The sequence below is a fragment of the Lissotriton vulgaris genome, chromosome 6, assembly GCF_964263255.1.
Source record: "Lissotriton vulgaris chromosome 6, aLisVul1.2, whole genome shotgun sequence".
NCBI classification, from domain to species: Eukaryota; Metazoa; Chordata; class Amphibia; order Caudata; family Salamandridae; genus Lissotriton; species Lissotriton vulgaris.
The window spans coordinates 130,583,505-130,601,814 of NC_141694.1; the positions used below are offsets into that span (position 1 = coordinate 130,583,505).

Genomic DNA, 18,310 nt, shown 5'->3' on the forward strand with positions numbered 1-18,310 from the left:
GATTCTGCGGAACTCCACTCTGCACTAGTCTCACTGTCCATCGTCCTCAATGTACCACTGTAGGTCCCCACAGGCTTTCGGTTATAAACCCAAAGACCAACACAACCCCGCTGGCGGCAACATTACGTTTCCCAGTTTTGGGCACAGCGGGGCAGCAATATTATGTTTCCCAGTTTCGGGCACAGCGGGGCAGCAACATTATGTTTCCCAGTTCCGGGCATGTCTTGGCTGCCAGAGTATGCTGCAGTGCTTACCTGCATGCTCACTCCTCCTAACCCAACTGAGATCCGCCACCAGAACTTTCACCCAGAGTGTTCACATAGCTCGGGGGACCTCTTGCGAAAAAAGGAAGAAGAGAGACTGGCAATCCCTTGATGTTTACATTAGGTATAGAAACTAGAAAGCGGACTTAGCAGCAGCTTTGCAGCCCGGGTGGCAGCTGTTCTCTGAACTAGAAGCGCTCCAGAATGAGAAAGAACGAGAGGAAGGTGAGTGAGTGCCCTCTCCTTGGTGCCCACCCTTGCAGCAGAGTGAGGTGGGAGGGTGCACACACAGAGCAGCTCACATGGGACCAACTGTTCCACGGAGAGTGATTCCCAGCAGAAGGGTCTGGCTTGGGCTGCCAGGTGGCTCCTGGGCCCCTGCCCGCTGCGGCTGCAAAACATTAACTCCCAAAATGATGCATTTGAGGACTGGCATAGACAGTAGTGGATGTGCCTGTTAATCCTTCCCTCATAGAAGCAAGGGGCCATGCATCATGTGAGCAGGAAGGTACTGAATAGCGCACAGCTGCAGCTGAGCCTCCCCTCCAGAGCATCTATAGTAAATGGTCACAACCTCTCAAGCTGTCATGGTGTTGAGTCTTGCACTGACCGGCGTCGGCCTGTACCCTATCATCTGCTGCTCATGCGACCTCACACCCACTGACGTCACATTATTGTTCTAAACACCTCTCTTTCGACCACAAGTGACAATATACGGAAGTACCTCATAGTCATTGAGGAATAGTCTGCAAACCGTGCTTGGTATAGTAATATGATCCTTGCCCAACTCATTGGCGTTCATTTCATCCATCTTGCAAAGATGAAAGGCTCGTCAGTTCTGCTCAAAACACAACATGGGTGAATCACATTTTTCCACTGAAAACTGGCATTTTTTTAGCAAAGGAGGTAGCTGTGGATTTTGGGCCCTTGCTTAGCCATCACTTAGGGAAATCTAGCAAACCTGTAATTTTCTTAAAGCTATACACCTCAGGTGGGGTGCCTTGCGTGGCTCTCACCAGGTATTTTTACCCAGAAACCCTTGCAAACCTGAAACTTTGACTAAGAAAACACATTTTCCTCACCTTTTTGTGATGGAAATTTCCAGAATCTGAGGGTAGCTACAAACTTTTTTCCACCCAGCATTCCCCTAATCCTTTCAGTGAAAATGGTACCTCACTTGTCTGGGCAGGCCTAGTGCCGCAACAGGAAATGCCACAAAACACCACATGGAAACATCACATTTTCCCACTCAAATCTGTCCCTTTTTTTGCATAGTGGATAGCTGTGAATTTAGGGCCCTAGCTCAGCCACCACTTAAGCAAACCTAGCAAACCTTTATATTTTTGAAAACTAGGAACCGGAGAAATCTATGATGTGGTGACTTGCGTGGCTCTCACTAGATTTTGGTACCCAGAAGCCCTTGCAAACCTCAAAGTTTGACTTAAAAAAACACATTTTTCAAACATTTATGTGATGGAAAGTTCTGGAATCTGAGGGGAGCCACAAACTTTCTTCAACCCAACATTTACCTAAGCCTTTTGATAAAAATGGTACCTCACTTGTATGGGTAGGCCTAGTCCCTGCGACAGGAAGCGGCTCAAAACCCAACATAGATCCATCAAATTTTTCCACTCAAAACTGATACTTTTTTTTGCAAAGTAGGTAGCTGCGGATTTTGGGCCCTAGCAAACTTGGCACCTAGGGAAACCTAGCAACCTGTAAATATTTTAGAATTGGGATCCTAGGGGAATCTGGGGGATTTGACTTGCATGGCAATTACCAGGTGTTTTAACCTAGAATCCCTTGCAAACCTCAAACTTTGACTAAAGAAACTCATTTTCCTTACACTTCTGTGATAGAAAGTTCTGGAATCTGGGGGGAGCCACACATTTCATTCAATCTATCATTCCCCTAAGTCTTCAGATAAAAATGGTGCCCCACTTGTGTGGGTAGGTCTAGTGATTGCAACAGAAAACGTCCCAAAACGCAACATTGACACATCATATTTTTCCACTCAAAACTGACCCTTTTTTTGCAAAGTAAATAGCTGCGGATTTGGGGCCTGGCTCACTCGGAACCTAGGGAAACTAAAAAACCTGTAAGTGTCTGAAAATTAGACAACTAGGGGAACTGGGGGGATGACCTGTGTGGCTCTTACCTGGTGTATTTACCCAGACTCCCTTGCAAACCTCAAACTTTGACTAAAACATATTTTCCTCACATTTCTGTGATGGAAAGCTCTGGAATCTGCGGAAAACCACATACTCCCTTCCACTAGCATTCCCGTACGTCTTCCAATAAAAATGGCACCTTACTTGTGTCGGTAGGCCCAGTGCCCGCAACAGGAAATGGATCAAAGCGTAAGATGGATACATCACATTTCTTCCAATCAAAACTGACCCTTTTTTTGGAAAGTGGATAGTTTTGGATTTTGGGCTCTAGCTCAGCTGGCAACTAGGGAAATATTGGAAAGTGGGTTATTAATATGGGTAAGTATGCACCTACCACTAGTAATAAGGCCACCAACACGGTAGAGGGTCAAATAAAGATCTCAGTAAATTAGCCCCGTGCTCAACCCTTGGTAGCTAACAACTAGCAACACAAAAAAAAGCCCTTGTCACACATCTGAAAGGTACTTTCAGGGTTCCCCTTCTCTTGTTGGAGAAAAAGGTTCTATGAACCACTCCACTGTGTGTTTAAAAGCAAAGTCCCATACCTCACAGTGAATACTACATGCAATAAAAAAGTGTATACATAGGAAGTGCCTCAAGTAAGCAGCCACCAAAGAGCGATTGGCAGGTTCTTGCCAGTGGTTCTGTTTGTTACATAGGAAAGTTGCTGATCATGAAAGAGTGAGCATGTTGGTGAAACTTGCCAATATACATATCTTCATACAATATCTATGTATTTGTGGTATTGAACCCTCCCACTCAGGTTTCCCGCATCCTATAGCACAGAAACAGCCTTAGTGGAGGTCACAGACACAATCATACTTGCCTTGGCCCAGGGGAACTCAGCTGTTTTGGTTCTCTTGGATCTATCTGCAGCCTTCAACAACATCTCTCATGCAACCCCAATAGAGATTGGGGGAGATTGGTTGTTGGAGGCAAAGCACTAGGCTGGTTGAAAAACCTTCTGTCTCATCAGACACACTCGGTACAGCTTGAACTCTTTAGTTCCAGAACTATGGCCTTAGACAAGGGGTACAGCAGGGATCTTCTTTGAGTCCCACAATTCTTTGGCCAAAGTTATAAGATCATGTGGCTTTGATGTCATCTCGTATGCAGAAGACATACAGCTCGTCATCACTATGGGGTCAAACCCGGAGTCCACTAAACACAAATTCAGGGTTTGCATGGTCAAGATTGCTTCCTGAATGTCTGTTGTTGGAGGCAAAGCACTAGGCTGGTTGAAAAACCTTCTTTCGGATCGGACACACTCGGTACAGCTTGAACTCTTTAGTTCCACAACTATGGCTTTAGACAAGGGGTACAGCAGGAATCCTCTTTCAGTCCCAGCTTTTTCAATATATATGTGGCCTCTTTGCCCAAAGTTATAAAATCATGTGGCTTTGATGTCATCTCGTATGCAGATGACATACAACTCGTCATCACTATGGGGTCAAACCCGGAGTCCACTAAACACAACTTCAGGGATTGCATGATCAAGATTGCTTCCTGAATGTCTGCAAATTGCCTTCAGCTGAACTCCGGTAAGCCTGAGATACTTTTCTTTGGGAAGGCACTTGCTGTCTGTTCCAACGATTGGTGGACGACTGAATTGGGTCCAACTCCAATCCCAAAAAAAGTGATAAAAAATCTTGGTGTACTTTCAGATGAGAACTTATACATGAACAAGCATGTAAATTCAGTCTGTAGGCCATTTCAACCAATGCAGACCAGGAACGTATTCACCCAGGCACTTCTGGTGAGTCACCTGGATAATGGGAACCTCCTAATGGTCATAATGAGCAAAGGCCTTTTTGCCAAACTCCAAGTTGTTCAGAACATGGCTGCCTGCCTGGTCTGAAATCTTCCGCTTCACTCTCCCTCGGAACCTATGCTACGATCCCTGCATTGACATTATTTATATAAATCCAATCTACCCAACATTAGGGACCTTGGAAAAACAAACAGTACCAGAAAAAAAAGGCATTGGACTTGGAGGGGTCATAATTACAATTTAAAATTAAATTAATACAATAGAAGGGTAAGTGTGGGGCTTCCAAAGGGTTACATTTACTATTCCCACTCCAGTCTCAGCTGCAGTAGAGAATGTGGTAAACTTCGGAGGGGTTAGATTTACTATTCCAAATCCAGTCCTAGCAACAGTAGGGAAAGTGTTGGAGTTTGGAGGGTTTGGATGTACTATTTCCACTCCAGTTTAAGCATCAGTAGGGAAAGTGTTGAACCAACCTTGTAAGGGTAAGATTCTCTATTTATGCTCCAATCTAATCAACAGTAGGGGGAATGCGTTGTATTTCATAGAGGTTACACTCATTATTCCCACTCCAGTTTAAGCAACAGTAGTGAAAGCATAGGACTTTGGAGGCATCCTGACTCGAATCTAAGCAATAGTAGGGATAGTGTTGAACTTCGGAGAGGTTATATTGGTGGACTTTGGAGGACTGAGATTTTCTATTCCCATGCCAATCTAATCAACAGTAGTACTACTTTGACTCCAGTCTAAGCACAAGTAAGGAAAATGTTAGACTTCAGAGGGGCTCCATTCCAGTCCAAGCATCAGTAGGGCAAGCACTGCACTTTGGAGGAATTACATTTACTATTCCCACTTCAATCTTAGCAATAGTATTGACAGTGTTGGAATTCGGAGAGGTTATATTTACTATTCCCACTCAGTCAGTCAAGTACTATTACAGCTCAAATCTGTGGAACAGCAGGGAAAGTGTTGGACTTTGAAAGGATTTGATATACCATTCAAACCCATTATTGTTTAGTACAAAACATTTGAATACTTAACAACAGAAAAATATTAAATCATATTTTGTTTAAAAGATACACAGTATATAAACAAAAAGAAAAAGGAAATAATAAAAAAGTATATATAAATATATATATATATATATATATATATATATATATATATATATATATCCAACGTAAAAGGTTGCCCCAAGAGAGAAACCAGCCGGCAGATAGTAAATTCACATTTATTGACGATCACAGCGCACACAGGCAGATGCGCGAACACCAGCCTCTGGCCACGCCCACAGGGGCTGGACGTTGATGATATAAAAGGTGCAAGGAAAACCATATGAGTTAACAAGCTGCCACAGAAGAAGAGATACATTTCTCGAAACGCGTCTGGCAAATCGGCTAATTATGAACTGAGGAGGCTGGTGTTCGCGCATTTGCCTGTGTGCTCTGTGATCGTTAATAAATGTGAATTTACTATCTGCTTCTCTCTTGGGGCAACCTTTTACGTTGGATATGGATATATATATATATATATATATATATATATATATATATATATATATATATATATATATATATATATATATATATTTTTTTTTTTTTTTTTTGAGGCTGCTGCAAATATGTTCATGTCGGTGAAAGACAAACCATCAAAAGGAAAGAGCACGGCTCCACCGACTGAGGAAACCACCAATCTGAAAAGTCTGTTTCTGAAGCTAGAGCGGCTTCAGGAACGAGAAGTGAGGAAATGGTGGGAGGCAACCTCCCTTGAGAAATATCTAGAGTGCAACAGGGTTCCTCGAGGCCTGCGCATTTACACGATCCCCTCATATGAAAACCCGGACCCTGCCCTTCTAAAAGATTGGGCAGAATATACAGCAGAGTCCTCCAAGGGGATGGTGAGGTTGCTTGTGAAATACGCGTGGAGCGACCGTGAGAAATGTCTGAAAGATATAACTGACCTCGAAGCCGAGATTGCCAAGGACAAAGACACTAAAACCTGTGAAGAACTCCGGAATGCAATAGGTAAAAGGATCAAAGAATATGAAATGGGAATACGTAAAAGGAAACAAATGAAATTCCAGAGGGATGAGCAAGACTACTCATCTGGTAGAATTCTTACCTTTGCACGGAAATTTGACGCCACACGTAAGAGATTGGCTCAGGGGGCCATACAGACAACGGATATGGACACTGAGGAGTCAGAAGTAGAAACCTCAGATGGAGAACAAAACTTAGCCCCGGGAACAAAGGAAAAAGAAACAGGGGAACCTTTTTTCGACAAGTATCAGGTGATGAAGGAAACCCGCCAGAGACCACAATTAAGGAACCATCCCCCTCAACAAAATCAAAGAGGAGGACGAGGCGGGGGAAGAGGCACAAGGGGAGGTTCACAGAACAATACCACCCCAATGGTGACACGCAGTGCCTCCAATCGCAGAAGAAAGTAATCACCATTGAAGACAACAATGTCATCAATCTCTCAAAAAGGATTTTAACCACTGATGAGATTAACGTCTTGAAAAAAGGTCTAAGTTTCTGCCCGACTAGCGAATTTAACTTAGTGGATGCCAAAATAGACTTGTTAAAATACATCAGAAAGTTGAAGTTCAAAAAAATCTTCATGCAAATTCCAGAGAAAGCAGCTTTGAATAACTCAGAAAATACCACTGCGACAGTTGAAGATGATCTCTTGGAAATCTTGATTACACCAACACAAGACTTACAAAACTCAGGCCAAGAGACTGAACTTTCTTTAGAACAAGCCAGAGATCCGAGCAATCTAAAACTGAAATCAAGGAAACTACCAAATACACCCCATGACGCGATTGACGTGTTTAATGAAGCAGTGACAGCAGACTTGGAAAAAATGGCAAACAGAAAAATGGATATTAAGTCCTCTAATATCTCCAGGAAGGAATGGGTTGCAATCAAATCCTTGAGAGATGACAAAACAATTGAGATTAAGCCCTCAGATAAGGGCGGGAACATCGTCATCTTCTCTAAGGAGCTGTATGAACAGGAGGCACTCAGACAGTTGAGTGATAAAGAATGCTATATCACAGTTAAAAGAGAAGAATATTTTAAGAGCACCATTGTATACGAGAATCTACTGAAACAATGGAAAGAAGAGAGCATGATTAGCCAAGATGAATTTGTCTTCCTACAATGTGATTCCCCCATGCTCCCCACCTTCTATCATTTGCCCAAAATCCATAAAAATGCCAAACGACCACCAGGGAGGCCGATTGTCTCGGCAATCGGAAGTCTCCTGGAAAATACATCACGCTTCATAGACATTTTTTTAGCACCTATTGTTAAAGACCTGCCCTCTTATGTAAGAGATACACAGGACTTTCTTCGCATCATGGACAATATTTCCTGGGATAAAGACATGTTACTAATAACCATGGATGTTGTCAACTTATACACATGCATAGATCATGAGCAGGGTTTGTGTGCCACAAAATGGTTTTTGGAACAAAAACAACCGAAATACCGAGCACACAGCAAGATGATTCTAAGTATGATGAGATTTTGTCTGTTTAATAATTACTTCCTTTTCGCAGGCCAACTTTACAAGCAGATCAGAGGGACCTCAATGGGTTCGTGCTTCTCCCCCAGTTACGCGAATCTCTTCGTGGGCTGGTGGGAGAAGCACGAGGCATGGGGAGGCAGTAATGAAAGATGGAACGAAAGAATATTGATGTGGACCAGGTATATTGATGACCTGTTCATCATTTGGAGGGGAGACAGGGCCTCGGCTGAGGAGTATGTCTCAGCTCTAAATGATAACGAGCTAAATCTCAAGTTCACCAGCACCATAAGTGATCAGAGTGTATGTTACCTCGACCTAGAGGTCTTTGTGGATAATGGCCATCTCCACACCAGACTTTATAGAAAGCCAACGGCTGGCAATGCCGTATTACACGCTGCCAGCCATCATCCTAGAAGTCTGATAAGGAATGTACCATATGGTGAATACCTTAGACTCAAAAGAAACTGCTCTGGAACTGAGGATTTTAAGAAAGCTCAGGAAGAAGCTAGCGATAGGTTCCAGGCGAGAGGTTATTCTAGAAACATCTTAGAACAAGCGAATACCAAGGCAGACACTGTTGACAGAAGGGATCTTCTGTTAGTGAAAGAGTCAAGGAAAGAGAGTGATCAGGTCAGAATGATTACGACATTCAATAACAAGTCTGGAGAACTGGTCGAAGCATTTAAAAGAAACTGGCACATATTACAAACTGATACCATCCTGAAGAAATCGTTGCCGGATAGACCTATGGTTACATATAGGAGATGCCAGTCTCTTTCGGACCACCTTGTTCACAGTCATTACTCCCCTACTAATGCCAATCAGATGACAAACAAGATAGTTGGCTTTTTTCCTTGCTTACGTTGCAAGGCTTGTAAATTCAGTAAGAAGGTCAAGGAGTATCCATGCAGAACAGGTGAAGAGAGACCCAGTAGAAAGATTACAAAACACCTAAACTGTAACTCAGATTTTACAGTCTACTGTTTGGTCTGTCCTTGTAACAAACGTTACATAGGAAGCACCATAAAACCAGCAAAAATGAGGATTTTAGAACACATGAGGGCTATCGTGAATAAGGATAAAACATATCCGATAGCCCATCATTTTTCTGAACAGCACCAGAGCAATAGGGACTTACTAGTGTACTATTGTATTGATCAGGTTCCAAAGACAGAACGAGGGGGGGATAGAGAAAGATCCCTACGTATACTGGAATCACGTTACATCTTGGACCTTAAAACAATGACACCATGGGGTCTTAACAATGATGCTGAAATGTGGGTGCACCTATAGCAAATTCATGATCTGCAAGGAAATAATCAATCTGCGAAAACAACGTGGTATTACTCCTTGTATATTTGTAAACTGTAACTGAATGTTGGTCTGTGGAATACGTATTCCTTTCATACATGTAATGGTGATAAGAGTCTAAAGAGTGACAATGATACCAGTAAAATTATGTTGGCTAACTGTGGCATAATCATAAGCCCATATTGGGCTCAACATCAACCCATCAGCCTAGCTGAGAATTGTTCCGTTGATATGTAAATACAACATGTAGATTTGTATATAGCGGGTACAGGGTTGTAAATAGGTAAAATGTATATATATATATACATGATTTGCACGCAATAGAGCCACGTACACATTAGGGGATACACCCCTACACAAAGTTAGAGACGTCTAAAGGTCAGGTACTTTGGGTTGAATAACTTACCATATGCATACATGTAATCTGCATAATTTAGTGCCTTGAACGCATTAGGGGATACACCCCCTCATAACACCTGAGACGCCTGTAAATATGTAAAGTAGATCTTCAGGTATCAAAATTGTAATTACTGTAAATATGTGTCAGTCTTACAACATATTTTGTCAAAAGTCAAACTTTGTTTTATATTTTTTGCACTGAGCACTTTTATTTATCGCCATATTTAAACAATGGTAGGAACCTTGTATATACACACTACAAGATGTCCGCCACTAAATTGTTCTGTTACCATCGTTGATGTCTATGACTCCCAAAAGGGCGGACTGTTTAAAATGGCGAAAATGTTTGAACACTGACGACACTGACAAAGCCTTGTGCGAAACGCGTCTGTCGGGGGTGCCGGGGGGGTTTGGAAATAAAATAACTTAAGAAACAACGACACTGGAGTGCTGGCCGTTTTTTCCTGGAACCGATTTCTTGGAACGTGTAACGATATATATATATATATATATATATATATATATATATATATATATATATATATATATATATATATATATATATATATAGATTCCAGCCGGAGGTTGATGCGACGCTTTCACAACAAACCCAGGACGCAGACACAGATGGATAAATCCACAGCCAGACTTTTTCGAAGGTATTCTTTTTTCTTTATTTCATATAGCGTGCAGGAGGTGCAACACACTGCCAAACAGACGCGTTTCGGGCGTGGACGCCCTTGCTCACTGTCAGCGGGAAAGCGGTATAAGCATAGTTTAAATACATTGGTTGATGGTACAAGCGCGCCAAAAAACGTTCAATTCAGTTACATTGACATAAAGAACGGACTAGGGCTACAACCTATTAGTATTATGTATACATAATGGTTCGGCCATGTTACAGTGAGGCCAAGCTGTTATTGTCAGTGCCGTCAACATTGAATAGCTGTGCAATGAAGCCTAAACCCTTAACTCAGGGAGTTGTGCTAACTTTTCATTATATAAGCAGGGAATAAAGTACATAAAGCGCATATTAATAGCAGCGTTCATGTAAACATACTATTTGTGCAAATACGCAAAAATAATAATAATAACTGTGCAAATACGCATGTCAACTGTATAAATACAACAATTTACACAATAAGACTATAGATACATATAAAATGTAAAATGTAAAGTGCAAAATGCTTAGCAGCTTCATGAGATGTAAACATTGACCGTGCAAATACGTAAAGTTATAATACTGTACAAATACATAATAAGTAAAATATGCATTTCATATATATATACACGTCGGAGTTATAAACTCAAATCCCTGCCTTCAAACTATTTTTAAGCACAAGTTTTCCACAATCAATGGGATAAAATAATTTGACGATTCTATTGCACATCCAAATTCCTATAAGTGGCACATTCGTGGCATGGTTAACACTGATATATTACTAAGTGAGAGTTCCAGCGCGTATAATATTAATCCCAATGATCTATACCGCTTAAAAAAATGTACAAAAATTATAACAAAAGAGTGAAGGAGTGCTTCGATGTCCTACTTATATCACAGAGAGGACATACGGGTGTGATGGGAATGAAAAATTCCAAAACAAAACTGTTTCAGTGATTTAAAATATGTAAATACATAATGATACCTGTTTGTCCACATGCCAAAGTAAGTGACAAATACCATGGTGGTTCATCATAAAGCTTAAGGTAACTGAGACATATCAGTAAATGTGACGCATACAGATACTACTGAAGGGACAGGAAACAGGGAAAATGGGATGACATCAAAATTATCAGACTATGTAAAGAGTCCAAGAGTAATCAAATGGACTACCGCAAATTACAGAAAAGTGCTGAGATCTTCCCCCATGTTCAAACCTCCCGGGATCTTGGTGTTGAGGCGAACTATATAAAGGGACTCCAACTGCCGTAATCTTTTCTCATAATCGCCTCCCTTCTTACTAGTTTTGACAGCATCGATAACAAAATAACTTAGATGGGAAAGGTTGCGATTATGACATTGATCAAAATGGCGAGCTACTGGATAGTTTTTGTCGCAGTTCACTATAGCTCTCAGGTGCTGTAGGATGCGTTGGTGTACCGGTAATTTCGTGCTTCCTACGTACCTCAGATTGCATGAGCACGTGAGAACGTAAACAGCTAGCTCTGTTTTACAGTTGAAATAAGATCTTATATTAATGGGTTTGTCGTTAAAGGGCGTTGTATAAGATTTGGTATTGATACCAAATTTACATGCCCTGCAGGAAATACAACGGAAGAAACCCTTCCGTGACGACAACCAATCTGCCTTTTTAGCTGTTTCAGGGGAACTGGACACCAGAGCATTTCTCATGCTATAAGCTCGCCTATAGGTGACTTCAGGCTTGTTGGGCATTATCTGTTTTAACGTTGGGTCTGTAAGAATAACTGACCACTGTTTCCTGACTATTTTAGAAATTTGGTTTGCCTGTCGACTGAAACCTGTGATTAATCTGATAGGATCACTGTGGCCAACTGCATCCTCAGTAACAGTTATAGACTTGTTAGAGGCCTGCAAAAGTTTCGATCTATCCACTTTATTGGCTCTCTCCATGGCCGATCTAAGGGCACTAGGTTTGTAGCCCCTCGCTTCCATCCTTTGCGTTGCCTCTAATTGGTGGAGATCCCTTTGTTCTAATGAACTACACGTTCTGTGAATTCTAAGGAACTCCCCGTAAGGGATAGATCTAGTGGTGTGCCCCGGATGGAAACTCTGTGCGTGGAGAATGGTATTCCCCGCTGTACTTTTCCTATATAGGCCTGTTGTAATAGCACCATTGACTATGCTAACCTGTACATCCAGAAAGCTGATCTTGGTCTCGCTTATCTCTGCAGTAAACAAGAGGTTGGCATTGTTGACATTGATGGCATTGATGAAGTTGGTAGCCTCATCTTTGCTCCCTCGCCATATGATGAAAATATCATCAATATAACGCATATATTTAATGATATTCTCTTGCCAAATGGTAGAATATTGCGTCCTGAGGACATGCTCCTCCCACCAACCCACGTGGAGCCCCGCGTAGGTCGGGGAGAAGCAAGCCCCCATGGCAACCCCCCTTAGCTGTCTATACAATTTGTCATCAAATAAAAAGACATTATTGTTGAGGCACAATTCTACCATGGTTAACAACATTTTGTTGTGTCTGTGCAATTCTACAGGTCTTTTGGCGAGAAAGTAACTTAAAGCCTTTAAACCATCGTGATGTGATATACTGGTGTACAAGCTGGCAATGTCCATGGTGATTAGTAGGAAATCAGTAGACCATTTGCATTGTTCCAAATTTCTCAGAAAATCTGTACTGTCTTTTATGTAAGCTGGTAGGGTGGACACAAAGTCTTGTAAATAATGATCGATGTACTTGGAAGTATTTTCAAATAAGCTTTGGATAGCAGAAACTATGGGTCTCCCAGGTACTGGTCTTATTACCTTGTGGACCTTTGGTATGAAATACAAATTGGGTATAACCGGATGATCTTTGTACAGATATTTCATTTCTTCCTTGGTGATAAGACCATCCCGTTTCCATCCATTCAATTGCTTCCAGTAAGCTGTTTGAATATTCTTGACCGTTCTGAAATCACAGGGTTCATAACATTCCGTGTCACTAAGGTGGCGATGCGCTTCCTCCATATACTCAGCCCTATATATATATATACATTTAAAGCGCAGCAGCCGCCGCACTCCGCTATAACCCCTCCTCTGACAACAGCGGTCCGTACCGGGCAGCAAGCCCAATCAATTTCAAAACAGTCACACTCACGTCCTTTAGATGCAGGGACAGTGCGAAGTACGGACACAAAATAGTGTGTTCCAAAGTTTCTTTAATCAGCAATGGCAAACAAAAACAATGTCTCTCGACGCGTTTCGAGGCAGCACCATTAAGGCAGCCAAACTCAGAGTGCTTGAGCACTTACGTGCTATTACCAACATGGACAAATCTTATCCTATAGCGCTTCATTTTAATAGTCATCACAACCAAAATTTGAACTTATTGAGTTTCTGTGTGTTGTGTACTGTGAAATTTGATGAGAGAGGCGGCAATCGTGTACAGAATTTGCGCAGAGTAGAGTCGAGAATGATTATTCAATACAAAACCATGGTCCCTAATGGATATAACTGCGACGAAGAGATGGAAGTACATCTAGGATGATTGAATAGAAATTTTCAAGTTTTATTGAGCTATCTGTAGTTTTTGTCCAGTGAGAGAACTGTTTGGGTAAATGTATAAAATGAAAAAATGTATATAAGATGTATTGCCCTATTTTGTTTTTAACTTCTAGTGTCCTTTTACATGGACTCGTGACCAAGGGGAGGAGCCCCGAAACGCGTCGAGAGACATTGTTTTTGTTTGCCATTGCTGATTAAAGAAACTTTGGAACACGCTATTTTGTGTCCGTACTTCACACTGTCCCTGCATCTAAAGGACGTGAGTGTGACTGTTTTGAAATATATATATATATATATACACAAACAATACTCTTTCAGACATAGAGTGATGTATAAATTATGCAAAAAAGAGGCAGAAAACTCTAGGTAGTTCTCAAGTTTAGGTGGAAAGCAGCTCCTGTATTGAGCACTCTCAACACCTGTGACACTTTAGATCTGCTCTCCTCAAATATCTGCTTTTCTATCGAAGTCTCTAAGCATAGGTTTAGCACAGTGCCTTCCACGCTGAGTTAGACAGGGACAAAGTCTTTTGCCATTTCTACAGCAAAGTCTTTAAGCAGAGACTAGCACAGTGCTATCCATGCTGAGCTGTAAAATGACAAAAGCCTTGTACCACTCCAGGCACCGTATTACAGCTTTGAATTGGTAAAATACTAACCAAGCTAACCTGAAATGAATAAAAGCAACCCCTGACACACGTTTTGCTCTCATTAGACCTCTTCGGAGAGGTATAGCTTTGTCCAGACACAAGGGAGCACCCAGTATGTCAAAACAATAACTTTTCAGGCATAGAGTGACACATAAATTATGCAAAAAAGAAGTAGACAACTCTGGGTAGTTCTTAAGTTTAGGTGGAAAGCAGCTCCTGTATAGAGCACCCTCAAAACAAGTGACACTCTACAATACAGGAGCTGCTTTCCACCTACACTTGAGAGCTTCCCAGAGTTCTCTGCTTCTTTTTATATATATATATATATATATATATATATATATATATATATATATATATATATATATATATATATATATATATATATATATATATATATATATATATATATATATATATTCAACTAATATTTAATAAATTGAATATTTTTTGCACCGCATCATTTGGAGTCCGTGCCACCTTCTTGGGAAGTTTGACATTATCGGGATTACTTTAGTATAAGTAAATTCACGTTCTCCCCTACAACCATTAAAACACTGACACTTGAAAAAAACGCTATTTAAATTAAACTACTACTAATAAAATAAAGAAGTAATACGTAAAAATTAAATTACACAAATATTAATATTGAAAACATGTAGGAATTGAAAAAATAACTCAGATTAAACAAACAATTTGCATAACAAATAAACAATTAAAACATTTCAGAGCTAGCAATTTAACAATAAAGATTAACAATTAATTTAAAATAATATTATTTCAGTATCTTCCCACCCTACCTCCTACAAAACCAACAACTTGCTTCTAAAATATAATTACTAACAACATTATAAAAAATAAAATATACATACAATTTACAATAAAATAAACAGTATAACAAATAATCACTTAAACAACTCACATAATTATACATCAATTAAATATGGATTTTACAATAACACATAATTAAATTTAATATAAATTGACTAAAATTCAATTAACCTCCCACCAGATTCCTCTACAAAATCAACAACTCCCTACAAAATTATAAATTAATAATTAAATTTAAAGCCGTTTAGCGCGTCGAACATTCCGCCCCAGTGCGGACGTTCGATTGCGCTAACGGGATTCGGACGTCCAACAGTCGTGCGCAGCACTAGCGAGGTAGTGCACGCGACGACCGTTGGACGTTCGAAGCACTAAAGGGGTTAAAGAACATTAAATTGCATATTTTGAATTACAAATTATTTTATAAAATAATAGCAATTATACAAACAGTAGTAACACTTAATATTAGTATACTATCTAAGATATATTAAGTTAATTAAATATCTCTTTTTTGCACATATAATAAAGCAAAGAATATTAAATACATTAAACAATATTCTTACCTTAGATATTCTGTTCCACAATATTTTGGTTGTCATGATGTTCTTAACACGATATTCATGCTCCACAATATTTTTTGTTCCACTATTTGTGTCATTCACGTTATAACAGAAGGGTCTGCAGATGCCAGAGTGGAGTGAGACTCGTAAACACTATCCGTAGTTACTGTCGTAGAGGAAAGATATGTTATATTGAGGGCATGGTCTGCTTCCTAATGGACCAACAAACACCTGTGGCATGAGGGAGTGCAAATAACAGACACCCACACACCTGTTGCCCACCAGAGGCTGTGTCTGCAATGTGGCCCCTGATAATATCTAATCATGTGACAGGCATTGTACAAATGATGATGAACCTAGAGTAAAGACAGTGGTTACACATCAGTGTTAAACAGGAAGCAATTCAATAAATGAGGGCCTTAAGAAACCATGCTATCATTTTGTTGAATATCAGTAGCCAGCCTTGAGCACTGAATTTCAGAGCCAGTCTGACCGGTAAACCGAATGATAAGCCTTAGAAGTAAATATTTTTTTGAGTTGGTAAGTTGTCATTAAATGATGTTTTAAATCGTATCTTGCTTAATCATTATAAACACATTTCTGCTCAAAGACTCTAAACCAGCAGTTGCTCGAAATAGATTTGCGTGTCAATTGGAATTGTGTGTTATTGAAGTCAATGTTGGGATATTTCGGAGTCAAAGTGAACCACAGAGAAGCAAGGAAGCATGATCATGTTTACATTTCAATTAAAAAATTTCAAATTGTTCCCTTTTCTTCTGTTCTCTTTCCAGCATGATCTACAATTTTGTGAACGCCCCTTAACTGGCACAAGGTATATGAAGGACAAACAGATGAAGATGCTTCCAGGGATTCCCTGCATAAAGAAGAGGAGTCTCTTTTGCTAAAGACAGCAATTTCAGAAGGATATGATGTCTGTCCAGTTCATGGAACATAATGGCTAGAAGGACTGGAAAAATACACGGCAACAGCCAGAATAAGCTGCAACCATCAAATGTTGTTTGAGGTGTTATAAGACTTTGGGAACATATAGACTCCCCTCAGGAAAATTGATGCTACAGAGGTGGACCACAGTTTTAAGCTTTGATGAAGCTTGTTGACATGACAACTGTCCGGGATATTTAATCTAGAAAAAAATAGGAAATGCTGGCTAGCCCAATACATTTCTATAATTCATTCAAATGCGTTGCTTTAATAGATTTACATTTAGAAGCAGAGACTACCTCTCTGAAAATGTTTGCAGTTCTGGCAGCTCTCTCTGTGGCAGTGTTGACTGCTGCAGGTTACTGTGAAACAATGAGTGGACAATGTGGACAAATAAAAAATTGATGAAGCAGATATTTAATTATTGTTAATTCTCTTACATCCAAGAGAAGAATATGCTAGGTCGACAGTGCTACTCACAGAATACATGCCGCAAGAGTATCAACTAATTTCGGATATATAGGATTCGGTGAGCAGGGGATATGCAACAAAGAAAACATTCTATTACCTTCACTGCTGCAAATTATACATTTTAGAGTATCTCATAACAGCATAATGAAGCAAGTGTATTACGGCAATCAGTCGCTGATATATAAAATGGAGCACTCCTCAAGCTGAGAACTACAAAGGCATCTAGGTCAAGAATAGCACAGACCTGTGAGTTCCTGCTCAAGCCTGGCCATGAATGTTGTTGAACCAACATGTATTTCTTTTTAGCTCAATAGCACACCTGTATGTAAGAAATGTGTATTTATGTCCTAGTTGGAGAACATGCAAAAAAAAAATGATGGATGGAATGCTGAAGAAATCAAACATTCACCCCAGTCACAGATCTGGGTTAAATCCAATGTGTTTTTTGCTCTCCATTCCAGTTTGGACCAAGCCACATGCAAATTAGTCTTGATCTGATCCTCATGGGTACTGTCCAGCCCGAACTGCCAAGGCAGGTCCTCTGGTATCGGAAACAAGCATCTAGGGGCGGGCTTCGGGGTATCATTCCTTATCAGCCAGGTTAGCTTGAATCCAGTGGCATAGCGAGCACGAGACCCACGTCTGGGCATACCCATCCCACTTAGGGTGACAAATGCACACAAGAAAACAGATCATGTACGGAATGCTGAACAAATCAAGCATTTACCCCTGCCACCAAATTCAAGCTAGCCTGGCAGGTGAGGGGTGATACCCTGAAACAGGTCCCAGGATGCTTGTTTCCAGTCCAAGGAGGACGTGGCCTGGTAGTTCGGGTTGGACTGTTCCCATGGGGAGCAGGGTCAAGACTGATTTACATATGGCTGGATCCAAACTAGGGTGGCATGGTGAGAAAAAAACGATGGATTAAACCAGATCTCTGACTGGGTATGAATGTTTGATTTGATCAGCATTCCGTCCATCATGTGTTCTTTTTGCTAGTTGGAGAGCATGGAACGAGCAAATATCAAAAATACATTTTTAAGTTATGTATTGATATGATATATTATGGTTTCATATGTTATGTTATTGTATTTTGAGCTGAATCGTTTGTAAAATCAAACTGAGAACTATTGGGTGAATAAGGATCTAGTTGGGTTATTAAGATCTATTAAGATCTATTATTGCAGTTGGGTTACTAGGG

The 18,310-nt window shown here is 40.4% G+C and overlaps 1 protein-coding gene across 1 annotated transcript in view; it reads left to right on the forward strand.

Annotated features, from left to right (window-relative positions):
• Window positions 1-17,995, forward strand: part of CNIH3 (cornichon family AMPA receptor auxiliary protein 3) — an 831,126-nt gene extending 813,131 nt beyond the window's left edge. Inside the window, exon 6 of the mRNA XM_086925137.1 lies at window positions 16,488-17,995. Coding sequence (XP_086781263.1) covers window positions 16,488-16,518 — 31 coding nt within the window. The 3' untranslated portion in view covers window positions 16,519-17,995. The remainder of the gene's footprint in view (window positions 1-16,487) is intronic.
• The last annotated feature ends 315 nt before the right edge of the window (window positions 17,996-18,310 follow it).